The sequence below is a fragment of the Sorex fumeus genome, unplaced genomic scaffold, assembly GCF_029834395.1.
Source record: "Sorex fumeus unplaced genomic scaffold, SorFum_2.1 ptg000095l, whole genome shotgun sequence".
Lineage (NCBI taxonomy): Eukaryota > Metazoa > Chordata > Mammalia > Eulipotyphla > Soricidae > Sorex > Sorex fumeus.
This window is the reverse complement of record NW_026606152.1, coordinates 355,178-370,408: the sequence shown is the minus strand read 5'-3', so window position 1 is coordinate 370,408 and position 15,231 is coordinate 355,178. Positions and strand designations below refer to the sequence as shown.

Here is a 15,231-nt window from a genome sequence, read left to right as displayed (position 1 = left end):
ACCCTAACCCTAACCCTGACCCTGACCCTAACCCAACCCTAACCCTAACCCTGACCCTGACCCTAACCCAACCCTAACCCAACCCTAACCCTGACCTAACCCTAACCCAACCCAACCTTAATCCTAAAACTAACCCAACCCTTACCCTAGCCCAACCCTAACCCTAAAATTAACCAGCCCTAACCCTAACCCAACCCAACCCTAACCCTAACTCTAATACTAACCCTAACCCAACCCTAAAACTAACCCAATCCTAACCCTAATACTAACCCTAACTCTAACCAAACCTAACCCTACCCTAACCCGTAACCCCTAACCCTAAACACCTAACCCTAACCCTATCCCCTTAACCCTACCCGCCTATCCCTAACCCTAACCCCCAACCCTAGACCTAACCCCTTACCCCTACCCCATCTCTATTCTTACCCCCCAAAAAAGAAAAAAAAATAAACACTACAGCAAGTGCCAGAGAGCTTTCTTAAGGCAGGTGTGTATTTGGCAACATCCATGTATAACATATATCCAGACATAGACATTCACCGGGCTGGAGCCCCTCTCAGAGAGCCCGGCAAGCTACCGAGAGTATCTCGCCCGCACGGCAAAGCCTGGCAAGCTCCCCGTGACGTATTCGATATGCCAAACACAGTAACAACAAGTCTCAAAATGGAGACGTTACTGGGCCCACTCGAGCAAATCGATGTACGACGGGAAGACAGTGCTACAGTGCTGTAGACATTCACCGGCTGAACAGTTGAATCTTGCAGGAGTGGCTGAGTTCTGACCCGGACGTTTGGGGCTGGTCCCAGCACTGAGCAGGTGTCCAGCCATGCATGCTGGCAGTGAGCGGGTGTGAGTCTGTCGTGCTCACTCTGGCAGGAGCTCGGGGCCATGGGCACCAGACCGCCATGGGCAGTGCCTCTCTGAGGGCTCAGGCTGACTGTCAATTGTTAGTCAACTGTCCTTGGGGCCAGAAGACCGAGTATGACTTGGGTGACTCTCTAGGGACCCTCAAAGCCTCAGCCATTTTTTAAAAAGAAAGAAAAAGGGAGCAGGTAGAGCATTTGCTTGCATGCAGCCCACCCGGGTTCGAGCCTCGGCATCCCTACACTCCCTGAGCACTTTCGGGAGTAACTTCTGAGTGCAGAGCCTGGAGTAACCGCTGAGCACCACCAGGTGTGGCCTGAACAACCAAAACAAGAGCCAAAAACAGAGGGCCAGAGAGATAGTACAGCAGGCAGGGCGCTTGCCTTGCGTGTAGCCAACCCAGGTTCGATCCCTGGCACCCCGTAGGGTCCCCTGAGCCTGCCAGGAGTGATTCCTGAGGGCAGAGCCAGGAGTAACCTCTAAGGACTGCTGGGTGTGCCCCCCCCAAAAAAAAGAAACGAAAAAGAAATTGAGGCGAGATGCCTGCAAGACCCCCAGCCCTGCTCACCCCCCGCGCCCGGAGTCTATAACTCTATTTTAGAAATTCATGCACTGCTTATTTGTGACATAAACCCCCACAGAGAAACAAAGTCAGTAATAAATTTTGAAGAAATCGGTGCTTTCGAGGCGCGCGCGAGGCACTGCATCTCGCCCGGACGCGGCGCTCCCTCTCCGGGCGACAAGACTGGGGCTGTCAGCCGAGCAAGCCCTGCGTCTCCGCCTGTAATTGTATTGACAGGCGGGAAGGCTGTGCGGTGACAGGCCCGTGACGGGGCCTTGAAGGCTTCCGTACCGCTGCGCGTCCCGGGATTGTGAGGGAACCGAGTGGGGCGGGCGGGAGCAGGAGCTGGCTGCTTGAGCTCCTCATTTCCTGCCTTCCTGCCTGTGAGTCACGTTCCAAGGGACGCTTGCAGCCCCGCACACAGTGTCTGCAGGAGGTGGAGGCGCCCACGGCCACAGGACACGAAGGGCCAATGCTGGCCCTCTCCAGGGGAGTGTTTGTGGGCAGAACCGCTGCAGGAGGTGTGAGGTGCTCCCAGAGGGTGCTCTGGAAGAGCCAGTACAGGATGAGCAGGGCTGGACATGTGGGCGCCCAGCCCCTTCAGGCCAGTGTCTGTCTTTATCTTAGGTGCAAAAGTCCTGATCCTTTTTCTGCAGAGAGTGGCCACGCCCCCCACCCCAACCCTGGGCCCAGAGGAACCAGCATTTCTTTTTTTTTTGTGGGGGAGGGAGGGTGTCACACCCAGCGATGCTCAGGGATTACCCCTGGCTCTGCACTCAGGGATCACTCCTGGTGGTACTTGGGGGACCATATGGGATGCCGGGGATCGAACCCAGGTCGGCCACCTGCAAGGCAAACGCCCTACCCCCTGTGCTATCGCACATTTCTAAGGCATGAGCTACACCCAGTCCCCAGGCCATGGGCAGGTTTCAACTCAAACTTGTAGTGTAAACCCTACGTCCCAAAGATACTACAAGACACTGAACACAAGTCTCTGCACCCACGAGGCCCAAGCTCTGTCCCCAGCTCACACAGTCCCCCAGACACTGCTGGGAATGACCCTCAGCACTGACCAGGAGTATCCCCTGAGCAGTAATGGATGTGACCCAAAAGGAAGGAAGGAAGGAAAGAAGGAAGGAAGGAAGGAAGGAAGGAAGGAAGAGAGGGAGGGAGGGAGGGAGGGAGGGAGGGAGGGAAGAGGAAGGGAGGAGGAAAAAAAGAAAAGGAAAGAAGGAAAGAGGGAGGAAGGAAGGGAGGGAGGAAGAGAATAAGGAGGGAAAGAGGGAAAGGAGGAAGGGAGGGAAGGAGGGAGGGACCCCAAGGCGGCGGGCACCCCCATACTCAGCCTGCCACCAGAAGGAACACAGGCCCCTAGACGGGAAGCCCTGACCCTGTGGAGCAAACGGAGAGAGAAATCTACAAGCCACGAAACCTCAGGAACCTTTAAAAGCGGGTTTGCAGAAGTTGCGCGTGATCTTGAAGCCCGTTGCTCTTCTCTTGAAAGCCCCCCTTGGCCTCTGCCTTTAACCTAGGCAGCCCCCAGCACCGCGGAGGGTGGGCTGGGGGCAAGACTTCAGGGAGGGTCCGGAGCCCGCGCCCTCGGGCCTCGCCCCCGCCTCGGCCACCGCGGGCGTCCGCTGGAGACACCCGGCGCGCGGGCAGAGAGCGGGGGGGGGGGGGGGGAGGGGCAAAGCCCGCGAGCCCCCCGCCCGCCCGCGGCGCGCTCCCGCCCGGCCCCGGCGCGCACGCGGCGGCCCGGCCGCAGAAACTGTCCGCCAGCGCCGCTCAGTGGCCGCCGGGGCGGGAGCAGGAGCGCGGGAGGAACCGAGTCCGGGCGTTGGCGCTCGGGACCCCCGGCCGGCCCGGCACCGCCCCCGTGACGGCGCCGGGAGGGACCGACCCGGAACACGGCCGGGTGTGGCCCCGAGCAAGACCCAAACGGGGGCCGGGCGCTCGCTTCCGCGCAGCTGACTCGGGTGGCACTTGGGGTGCACCCCGGGAGCGACCCCCGAGCACCGCCCCGGGAAGGCTCGGACGTGCGCCTCGTCTGTGTGAATGTCACATACGGTGTGGGCACACGTGTGCGTGTGTGGGCACGCACGTGCGTGGGAAGCGGTGTGCGCACGTCTGCGCCCGTGCGTTCGTGCCCGCCGTACTGCTCTTTGGTGTTCACTCGGCCTGGTGCCCGCAGCCCACTATCAAGGTCTTATGTGAGGGGGCGTCGGTTCTTCCCCCGGCTCCAGAAGGGTGGACCCCGTGCTCGGTGGAAGCTGCTGAGCCAAGTGAGGTCGGGGCCGGAGAGACAGAACCGCGTTTGCCTTGCGTGCGCCCCCGCACCCGGGTTCGATCCCCCGCACCCCGCATGGTCCCGCGGGCACCGCCAGGAGTGATTTCTGAGCGCGGATCCGGGTGTGAGCCCTGAGCATCGCGGGTGCGCCCCCCAAAAGAAAAGGGAAGGAAAGAGACAAGCGAAGGGGGGGCAGAGAGCCAGTACGGCGGGAGGGGCCACGCGGGGGTCGTGTCCCGGCACCCCGTGCAGTCCCCTGGGCCCACCCGGAGGGGTCCCCGAGCGCGGTCAGGAGTAAGCCTGAGCACCAGCAGTGCGGCCCCCAGAGAACTCCGTGAAGGCGCTCGTTCCGCGGGGGGCGCGGGGGACGGGACCCAGGGGAGGGGCGCGGGTGCGTCGCCGCCGCGAATCCCAGCGCCGTGGCCGCATTTCTGGGAGGACGCTGCCCCCTAGCGGCGAGGGGTGGACCCGCAGCCGCCGCACCTGCCTTCGCGGGGGGTTCCGGGGGTCCCAGAGGGTTTCTCAGCGCACCCCCGCAGGCCGCCTTCGAGTTTGCTCCTCCGGTGGGGGGGAGACGCGGGGCTGGGGGCTGGGGGACGCGGCGGGCGCGGGGGCCTACCCCGGGGGGCGCGGCCCGGCGTGCGTCCGTCCCGGAGAGCCGCGCACGCCGGAGGGGCGGGGGTCTCACCTTGACGATGAGCGGGTTCTGCAGCATCGAGTCCCGCACGACCCCCAGCCGCTCGTTCTCCATGCCCGGCCGGATGTCGGCCACGGTCAGGGGTCTCCGCGGCGGCGGGCAGATCTGGCTGACGGTGCGGCGCGGCGGCGGCGGCTTCTTCCAGGGCTTGGGCTGCTCCCGGGGGGTCTCGGGGTCGGGCATCGCGGGGGTCCGGCGGCCTCGGGCGGCCCGGGGAGCTGGGCGGCGCCGGCCGCGCCCCTCGGCCGCACCACGCGGGCCCGGGGGTGGGCGCGGGGCGCCGGAGCCCCCGACGGCGGGGCCGCCGAGCCCCCGGCAACGCCTCCCCGGCGGCAGGGAGCCCCCAGCCCCACGGGGCCCGGGACGCCCGCGGACGGGCCCCCGCGCGGCGCGCCGCCCTCGGCCCGCAGAGACCGCGCCGGACGCCCCCTCGGGGACGGTGGTTCGGCCCGTCTCCATGGCGACGGGACGCCAACGGCGCGCAGGGGCACGCGCGCCCGCCGCCAACTTTCTCGGGCGCACTCGGACCGGCCGCAGAGGGTCCTGCGCGCCCCTCCGCGCCCTCACCCGACGGCCCTTCCCGCGCCGCCTCTCACTGCTAGGGGGTCTGCAGGTCCGCGGCCGGATCTCGGAGGTCTGGCTCTCTGGCAGCCTTGATTTTTTCCCTCTATGAGCAGTGCGGAGGGGCCGCGGGGAGTCCGGGGAGTCCTCGAGGTGAAGGCCCTTGCCTTGCGCAGCCGATTCGGGCTGGGAACAGCCCCCCGCACCCAGGGGGTCCCCCGAGCCCCCGGAGGAATGCTCCATTCCTAGGCGCAGAGCCAGGAGTAAGCCTTGAAGACCGAGGTGGGGCCCACCCCCTCCCCCGAAAAAAAAGAAAACGAAATGGTGTGGAGTAGCGGCGCGAGATCCCTTGCGATCCGCTTTCAGAAGCATGTAGGGGAAATTAAAAACGGCCGCCTCAGGGGATCAGAGTAACTGAAATAGGGCCTGTAGACCCCCGGTTAAACTCTCATTCTGAGTCCGGAGTGGATAGTACACTGGGTAGAGTGCTTGCCTTGCACGCCGACAACCTGGGTTCCATCTCTGGCACCCTATCTGTTCCCTGAAGCCATCAGGAGTGATCCCTGGGTCGAGGACCAGAAGGAAGGAAGCCCTGAGCTGGTCTGAGCTGCGTGGGGAGGGAGGGAGGGAGGGAGGAAGGAAGGAAGGAAGGAAGGAAGGAAGGAAGGAAGGAAGGGAGAAAAGGAGAATACAGAGCCAGGAGTAAGCGCTGAGCATCACTGAATGTGGCCCCAAGACCAAAAAAAAAAAAAAGTACATTCCCAGAGGCCTGAGTGATAGTCCAGCCTTTGCCTTGCCCGTGGCCAACCCAGGCCCAATCCTGGCATCCCCTATGGCCCCCTGAGCACTGCCAGAATAAATTCTCAAGTGCAGAGCCAGGAGTAAACCCTGAGCACCGCCAGGTATGCCCCATAAACCAAAAAAAAATTTTAATAAAATTTTTTTTAAAGTGTACATTTCCAGGTTACCAAGGTGAGAGTAGGGTCCTTTCAACGATCCTGTCAGGCCCCCCGAACCAGCCAGCTTGACTGGTCCTGCTCTACAGGGTGGGCAGGGATCTCTTCCTCAGCCTCCTGTCCTTAAGGTTTGTCACTCTGGATTTCTGTGCATGAGTGTGTGCAAATCCCTCTGGAAATTCCTGCAGAAAATATCTTATGTGACTGTCCACAGCGCGAACCTCCAAGAGCAGCGGGTCACCTTCCCCACTCCGAGGTCACTGCAGGAGTCTCCTGTGGGGCTGTGTGCAGATGTCCATGGGCACTATGACAGGTCCCCAGAGTTTGTTTATTCAGCTACACCCAGCCGTGCTTGGGGCTTACTTCTAGCTCTGCACTCTGGGATCACTCCTGGAGGGTTCTGGACATCATGTGGGATGCCGGGGATCAAACCCAGGTCAGCTGCATGCAAGGCAAGCACCCTCTCTGCTGTCCTATGGCTCTGGCCCAAGTGCTCAGGCTTTGGGAAGCTGTGACTGGATTATTCTGCCTTTTGTGGGTAGCTGCCTTCTCCTTTCATTAACTGTGAGAGGTGCTGGGAGGTCACTCCTCCCCAGTCCAGACTAAGCCAGGCCCACTTTCAATGGCTGTTTCTTTTTTTGCAGGGGAGAGTCACACCTGGCGATGCACAGGGGTTACTCCTGGCTCTGCACTCAGGAGTTACTCCTGGAGGTGCTCAGAGAACCAAGGTAGGGCATTTGCCTTGCACGCGGCTGACCCGGGTTCGATTCCCAGCATTCCATATGGTCCCCCGAGCACCGCCAGGAGCAATTCCTCACTCTGACTCTGAATGCAGAGCCAGGAGTAAACCGTGAGCATCGCTGGGTGTGACCCAAAAAGCAAAGAAAGAAAAAAGAAACAAGGCAGGTCCATGCAGAGTGTGGACTCAACATGCAAGAGATTCTGGAGCCTGGTTATCTGGAGGGCTGGAGCAATAGCACAGGAGGTAGGGCATTTGCCTTGCATGCAGCCAACATGGCCAACCCGAGTTCAATTCCTCCACCCCTCTCTGAGAGCCCGGCAAGCTACCAAGAGTATCTCGCCTGCTCAGCAAAGCCTGGCAAGCTCCCCGTGACGTATTCGATATGCCAAACACAGTAACAATTGTCACAATGGAGACGTGACTGGGCCCGCTCAAGCAAATCGATGAACAACGGGAGGACAGTGACAGTGACAGATTATCTGGAAACAGGGCACAGGGAAGTCGGTGATTGTTGGGCCTGGCACCCTAATGGGAAAGAAAAGAAACTAGAGAGAAATAGAGGGGAAAAGAGGGGCCGGAGTGAGAGCACTGTGGGAAGAGCATTTTGCACGTGGTCTACCTGTCCCGTTCCCTGGCACCAGTGAACCAAGAACAAAACCTAACAAATACAAGCATAACTATTCTTTGGGTTTTGATTTGGGTCACTGTAGGATAACATTGGTTTGTCCTTTCTCCCTTGCCACAGGGAACTTAGTTTTATCAGGTTACTCCCATCACAGTGCTCCCAAGTCACTCCCATTCTTCTGTGCTTATCCGTAACTTCTATGCTCTCTTTCCCAACCAGTTAATCACCTTTTTCCCCTAATCAGATTCGATTAACTTGTAATGTCAGATCCTTCTAAGGACACTGAACTGGTATTGTAAGTTAATATCGCCTTTCTCCTCTCCTTATATCTTTTGAATAGTTTATTTATTTATTTATTGCTTTTTGGTCACACCTGGAGATGCTCAGGGGTTACTCCTGGCTTTGCGCTCAGGAATTACTCCTGGCAATGCTTGGGGGACCATAGGGGATGCTGGGAATAGAACCCGGATCAGCCGCATGCAAGGCAAAGCCCTACCCACTGTACTATCGCTCCAGCCCCAAGAATAGTTTACTTTAAAGCAATGTCCTTTTTGTATGGACAAAGGAAGACAGTTAATATTATGCTTTTGTAACTTGGGAGTAAATTGTCTCCAAACAATCTGCACTCTGGGGCATCTGCTTCCTCGACTTAAGCCTCAGTTGCCCTCAGTTCCTAGCACCCCAAAAGCAGGGTCCCGACGAGGGACTGAATGGCCCCAGGGCAAGCTGTGAGCTACCCTGGCATCGAAATGGGCCAGGCCAAAGCTTGATCATGGACAAATGCTGTCATGATCCAAAAGTATCGATGTGATTAGGACCCTGCTAGGGATAGGAAAGACTAATCTGGCCTGAGCACTGTAGATTGAGATGGCCCTAGGAGAGCAATCCTATAAGCTTAATGTATCTCTTATTGTGTCCAAACAAAAAGATTAATATTCTGAATGCTTATATGTTTGTTGGACAAGGAGAGGAGAAACACACCCATGGGATTCTCTTCTTGGGTGGGTCATCCTGCTGCATGAGAATCTGTCCTAGAAGCAGCTTCCCCTGAGGGAAAGACTTTACCTCTGTTATCTGTATGACCACACCTACTGTAATTATTACCCCAACCCCTCCTGCTTTGGGATTTAACTAGGCTGTGAGAGGGGGCTGGGGAAACTAGAAGGAGAATGAAGTGGCATGGGGGAGGGAGAGAATGGAGATGGGAATGGAATAAACTGCAATTGAGACCAAGCAGCCTGGCCCTCATCCCTTCCTTCGCCTGCCCATTGCCATCAGACTCCCCGGGGTGGGGAAAGCGGCCTGAGACTACTGAAAGGGGGGCCGGCCGGAGAGAGAGAGCCCTTTAATAAATACACAGGCCATGCCCTGCAGTGCTCTGGACTAAGTCCGGGCTCTGCGCTCCTAGCAGTGATTAAAGTGGTTAAAGTCAGCTCTGAGGGGACTGGAGTGATAGCACAGCGGGTAGGGCGTTTGCCTTGCACGCGGCCGACCCAGGTTCGATTCCCAGCATCCCATCTGGTCCCCTCAGCACTGCCTCAGCACTGCCAGGAGTAATTCCTGAGTGCAGAGCCAGGAGTAACCCCTGTGCATCGCTAGGTGTGACCCAGAAAACAAAATAAATAAATAAGTAAATAAATAAAATAAAGTCAGCTCTGAGGCCCCCCAGAGTACGACCTCATGCCTCACCCACCCCCGCAGCCAGCAAGCTGCACCCACGGCCCACTTGTTCTGCAGGGGTGGGAGAACACCCGACCCCCTCTCTGGGAGCAGGGAGCACTCTGTGCAGGAGAGGAAAGTGAGTCCCAGACAGCACCCAGGGCTTGGGGCTCACCTTTCCCTCACAGAAAAGAACTCGAAGGGTCAGAGCAATAGTACAGCAGGTAAGGCGCTTCTTGCTTTGCATGCAGCCGACCCGGCTTCCATCCTAGGCGTCCCATAGGGTCCCCCAAGAGTGATTCCTGAGTGCAGACCAGGAGTAATCCCTAAGCATTACCACACCTCCGCCAAGAAAAATAAATTCAGGAGGAAATGAATAGTGAAGAAAAAAAACCTGCTTTACTTAGACATTTGAAAAAGAAGAGAGGGAGAGGGGGCGGGGAGAGAGAGTGCCCAGAATGAGAAGGTCCAGGCTGTCGAGTTTCAAGTGGACACGAGACCTGGGACAACGCAGTGTGCTCAGGAAGGGACGGACAGACAGCTACATGTCCAGAATGGCTCGAGCTCGATTTGCTCGAGCGGGCCCAGTAACGTCTCCATTGGAGACTTTGTTGTTACTGTGTTTGGCATATCCAATACGTCACGGGGAGCTTGCCAGGCTCTGCCGTGCGGGCGAGATCCTCTCGGTAGCTTGCCGGGCTCTCCGAGAAGGGCAGAGGAATCGAACTTGGGTCGGCCATGTTGGCCGCTTGTAAGGCGAACACCCTACTGTGGTTATATACTTTCCATAATAAAAAAAATTCCTACTAATAAGGCAGTTATCCTATTACTGTAAATCACATAGCACATTTCCTCCATTCCCATCAGTCACGTACAATCGCTGACTAGTTAACTTGTTAACCACCATACTGCATCAAGGTGCCAACCTGGAGACCCAAGACCGGAGGCTGTGCAATCACCTGGCGGCTGGAAAAATCGCATGGCTCTCCCTCCCGCCTGCATTCGAAGGCCTCGGGCCACTTCCCCACCCCAGACGGTCACGGCAGGCAAAGGAGGAGACAAGGGCCAGGCTGATTGGTGATCAGTGGCTGTTTATTCCATTCTCCCCACGCGCCTGTGCCAGTCTCTCTAAGCCCCCCATTCCTATCACACTGCCCTCATTCCCTCGTCTCCTCCTCTCTCCCCTCATCTCTTGGCACTCCAACTGGCCCCCTGGTCCCTCTCCTCTCTCTCTCTCTCCAGTAGCACAATCAAATATGAAAGCCTTTCTTTCACTCAAGGGCAAAACACCACCTAGGGGTGTTTCTCCTCTTCTTAGTCCAATAACTTAATCAACATCTTAATTAACATCTTAATTCTACTCATTAACATTATTTTTTTCTACGGACATAGTAAGAGATACATTGAGCTTGTAGGGTGGTTCTCCTGGACACATCTCGCTATAGATCCCAGACTACAGTGCTCAGGCCAGATTAGTCTATCCTTACCCTAACAGGGTCCTAATCCAGCTGGTACTTTTTGGATCATGACAAAGTTTGTCCACGACCATGCTCTTAATTTATAATTAAGTATTACTGCACTTTAGCCTGGCCCATTTCGATGCCAGGGTAGCTCACAGCTTGCCCTGGGTCCATCCAGTCCCTCATCGGGACCCTGCTTTTGGGGTGCTAGGAATTAAGGACAACTGAGCCTTAAATTGAGAGAACAGATGCCCAGGAGTGAATATCATTCAGAGTCAATTAACTCCCAAGTTACAAAAGCATAGCATTAACTGTCTTGTTGGCTCTGCACAAAAAGGACATTGCTGTGAATTAACTAAGCGAAGGACTTAAGAAGAGACAAGCAATATTTATAAGTTAACAGAGTCTGATCAGGAGATAAAGGTGATTGGCCGGTTGGGGAAGCAGAGCACAAAGAAAGAGGTCACAGATAAACACAGAGGAACGGGAGCACTGTGATGGGAGTAACCCAATAAACCAAATCTACCTGTGGCAAGGCAGAAAGGAGAAACCAATCTTATCCCGCAGGGGGCTGTTCCCGGACTTGGGTGGCCCAAGGCGTTCCTTGCACTCAATTCCCTGGCCAGAGTTCAGCCCGTGGTCACCATCTCTAGGCGCTCATGCTGTCTCCGACACCATTTGCTAGTTGGTTTCATAGGGTTTCTCCCCAGCTGCCCCCATGTGGCCTTTAGAGCCCATTGCTATGGCGAGGTCAGGGGACAGAACTGGAACTTTCCGGGGTCGGCCTCGTGTCCTGTCTGGACCCTGCTTTCCTGCAAGCTTCTCTCCAAGCCTTCTCTGGGCCCGACTGGCACCAGTTCGAGTCCTGTCAGGCCTGTGGCATCCTGGGAAAGACCTAACAGCTGGCATCTTGATTTGGAACCCCCAAGCATAATAAACAGTAACTGCTGGAGCCATGATACCTCGGGACAATACAAATCAAATCCACCTGCGGGAACCCATCGCCTCCGCAAAAGAACCCACGCGCGCTTTCTAGAAGCATCTCTGCTCTTCCTGCAGAGCGTTCGTGGTCTGGGGGAGCCGTGCTTCTCCCAGGGTTGGCCGCAGCCGGGGCGAGGTGGGGCGGGCTCGTTGGGCCCCTCTGAGGCCCCGTTTCCAGCCCCCCTCGCCCTCTCCCTTCCGATTCCGGCCCCCGGGGCTCCCCGGGCGTCCTCGGGAGCAGCAGGTGTCCGAGACCCTGTGCCACCGGCCTGTCCTGTTTTCCTGGGTGGATCCGCTGGAATCCGAATCCCTTGATTGTCGCCTGTCCCCGGGGTCGGGACCGCAGCGGCCGGTGGGCCCGAGCTGCGGGGTGGGGGGGGGGGGGGTCCGGGACTGGGCGCTTGCACCCCGAGGCCCACCGGATCCCGGGCACCGCGGAGACCCCCCCCCCCAACCCCAGCAGAGCCGCGTGAGGAACTGGCGCCACCGGCGGCCTCGCCCCCCGCGGGTGTCCCAGCACCGTCTCCTGCCCACCAGACGCGGGGCCAGAAGGCGCGGGAAACCGGGTAGCGTCGCGTTGCTATGGCAGCGGGAACCGGAAATGGCACAACGAGACTTCCTCCCGGGTGGGACCAGGCGACGGCGGGGCTGGCAGGGCGGAGGGTGGGCTGGGGACCGCCTTCCACAGCCCTGGCCCTGGCATGAGACTGACCCTCTGACCCTCAGCGTTGCCTGCGAAAGCAAAATCGGAAAAGCGAGGTCGCCCTCGGACTCAGATGGAGGGGTGATGGGAGCCTGCAGCCCCCGGGAAGAGGTGGCAAACGCTGGCCCGGAGCACGGGGAGTCTCTGAGCAGATGCGCAAGACAGCAGCCCCCGCGGGAGGTAGTTTGATCCCTGCGTGAAGAGCCTCCCGGTAGCTCTGCAAGCTCTGCAAGGATTTGGGTCTTTGATGGAAAACCAGCTTGTTTGGCTCCCAGAAATATACTCGCTCCTGGTATATTTTCAAAGTTGGGGGGGGGTGAACTGGAGCGATAGCACAGCAGGTAGGGTGTTTGCCTTGCACACAGCCGACCCGGGTTCGATTCCCAGCATCCCATATGGTCCCCTGAGCACCTCCAGGGGTAATTCCTGAGTGCATGAGCCAGCAGGAGTAACCCCTGTGCATCGCCGGGTGTGACCCCCCCCCAAAAGAAGTTGGGTCTGGAGAGGGAGAACAGCAACTAGGGCGTTTGCCTTGCCTGTGTGAGCCCACCTGGTTAAATCCCAGGCACCCCGGAGGTTCCCCCTATTGTGGCCCCCAACCTGAAAAAGTAAAAATGAAATAAAAAGTTGTGCTAACTTTACAAATTCCTGGGGAAGTTTCCTTGAGTTGTACATAGGAAAGAAAGTGGGCCAGAGCGATAGACAGCAGTGTCTTGCACACCACCGACCCTGGTTTGATCCCTGGTGCCCCATATGGTCCCCAAGTGCCAGCAGGAGTGATTCCTGAGCCTGGAGCCAGGAACAAGCTCTGAGCACCATTGGATGAGGCCCAAAACAAAAAAGGAAAAAGAAACCAGGATAGAGAGACAGTGCAGGGCTTAAAGGACTTACTCAGCCCCACATAAAGTCCCTTGGCATTCCCAGGGGCCAGTGCCAAGCACAGAACCTAGAATAGGGGGCTGGAGCTTGTAAGGCGTTTGCAGCCAACCTGGGTCAATCCCTGGCATCCCATATGGTGCCCTGAGCCAGAACCAGGAATAACCCCTGAGCACTGCCGGGTATGGGTCCCCCCTGCCCCCAGAAACAGTCTGTAACCCCCACCCACACACACCCCAAAAGACAGAGAGAGGGTGAGTGCTCTGTGGCAGAGAGCAGGGGTGCAGGGAGCACCCGAGGAATACTGGGTCTCACGCTCGCCCCCCAGAGCCTCTCTGCCACTCACACGGAGGAAGTGGGGGCGTGGGGAGGAGGCAGGGGCCCTGGTAACACGGGTTGGATCCTGCCTGGGCTAGACAGCTGACCCAGTTCAGCTTAACTGCACGCGGAGTTTTCTACCCCATGAGGGTGTCTGCTCAAGCCCGCCACAAACACCAAGTGGGGGTGGCCAGATCCAACTGGAAAGTGAGTGTCGGGGCTGCCCGAGGCTGAGTGCTCGGGTGGCGTGTGCGCTGTTCTCCCCAGAGGCCCGCGGGAGCCTCCCTGTTCTGGAGGGAGAAGGTCGCAGGCTGGACTGGGAGCCCCCACCACTCAGGCTCCCAGGCCCTTCATGGACCCCATGACTCCAGGACAGCGTCGCCCCCAGCAACGCCGCCACCCCAAGCTCCAGGCGGGCAGGGCAGCGGGAGCTGCGGAGCTGGGTTAGCGGGGACACGGGAAACATCTCGCTGCCTCGCGGCCCTCGGCCGCACTCTAGCCCCTCGGGGAAATCTGGCCTGGAGCCCGGGTCCGAGCCGGCACCCCCTCTCACCCCCCGGCCCCCCGGCCTCGCTCTCACACGCCGCCCACCGCGACTCGGCCACCACGCCGCGGCGGCGGCGGCGTGCCCGTTGCCATGGCAGCGCGACGCGGGCGGAGACTCGGAAGTGACGTCGCCCGACTTCCGGCTCCAGGCGTCGGACTTCCGGGTGCGGCCGGCGGCGGCGGCGGCGGCGGCGCCGGGGACGGTGAGTGGCGGCGTGGCGGCGAGGCTCGGGGGTCCCCCCCCCCGCCCGCGTGTCGGGCCTCTCGGGGCGGACTCGGCGCGACCCCGGCCCTGGCCCTGGCCAGTCCAGGCTGGGCGCGTCGTTCCCGGCTGCTTCTGCCCGGGACGCGCGTCCCAGAGTCCGGGCTCTGAAGTTGGCGCCAGCTCGGGAGCGGGCGGGGGACACGGGGTCCGGGGGACTCGGGGAGGGACACGGGGGGCCGGGAGACACGCGGAGGGAGCGAGGGACACGGGAGGGGGACACTGGGAGGGACACGGGGGAGCGGGGGCCGCTGGGGGGGCGCCGCGGGGGGACCCTGGGGACAGTTGGGCGCGCTGGGGAGGGCTCCGTCGGGCGGCCCTGATCCCAGCCCCTTACTAAACCTGCTGCGATCCTCGGTCTCCGCGTGGGAGGGACGGATCGCGGGTTCGTGCGCTGGGAGCTTTGGCCCAGACCAGGACCGGGAAGCGGGGTTATCGGCGGCCTGGGAGAGGCGCCTTTGGCGGGCGAGCCTTATCGGCTGCTGGCGGGAAAGCGCGGGGCCTCGGGGCGATAGCACAGAGGGGAGGGAGGGCGTTTGCATGCACGCGACCAACCCGGGTTCGATTCCCGGCATCCCGTAGGGTCCTCCGAACACCACCAGGAGTTAACTCCTGAGTGCAGAGCCAGGAGTAACCCCTGTGCATCCCTGCTGTGACCCAAGAAGAAAAAAAAAAAAAGAAAGAAAGAAAACAGGGACCAGGAGCTGCTTTGCACGTGCCCTGTCAGGAGACCTGCAAGGATTTAGGCCTCTGAGTATGGGAACCCTCGGGTTTTTGCAAGAGATCACTGTATGATATTTGAGTTCGTTTTGGCTTTGGGGCCATACCCAGACTGACTCCTGGCTCTGAACTAAGGGTCACACCTGGTAGGCTGGGGATCAGGCCTGGGGCAGCCCGGAAGGTAGAGGTACGAGCCACTGCATTGCTCTAAGGTGGAGGGTTGCAGTTAACAGACCCACACGCACACGCAGACACACATGCTCTTTGACCATTCGGGATGGGCGTCAGTTAGGAATGTCGTGCTCTGTGCCTTGTGAGCATAAGCCCTTGGGCAGTTCTTGTGCCCCTTGTGCTGTCTGCACCTTAGAGGACCAGCCTGAGTCCCCCGATTCCGCCCACATCCCCCTCCCCC

At 59.2% G+C, this 15,231-nt stretch overlaps 1 protein-coding gene across 1 annotated transcript in view; it reads right to left on the bottom strand.

Moving 5' to 3' along the window:
• CFAP77 (cilia and flagella associated protein 77) overlaps positions 1-4,593 on the bottom strand; it is a 76,283-nt gene extending 71,690 nt beyond the window's left edge. Inside the window, exon 1 of the mRNA XM_056133050.1 lies at positions 4,402-4,593. Coding sequence (XP_055989025.1) covers positions 4,402-4,593 — 192 coding nt within the window. The remainder of the gene's footprint in view (positions 1-4,401) is intronic.
• Between the last annotated feature and the right edge of the window lie 10,638 nt (positions 4,594-15,231).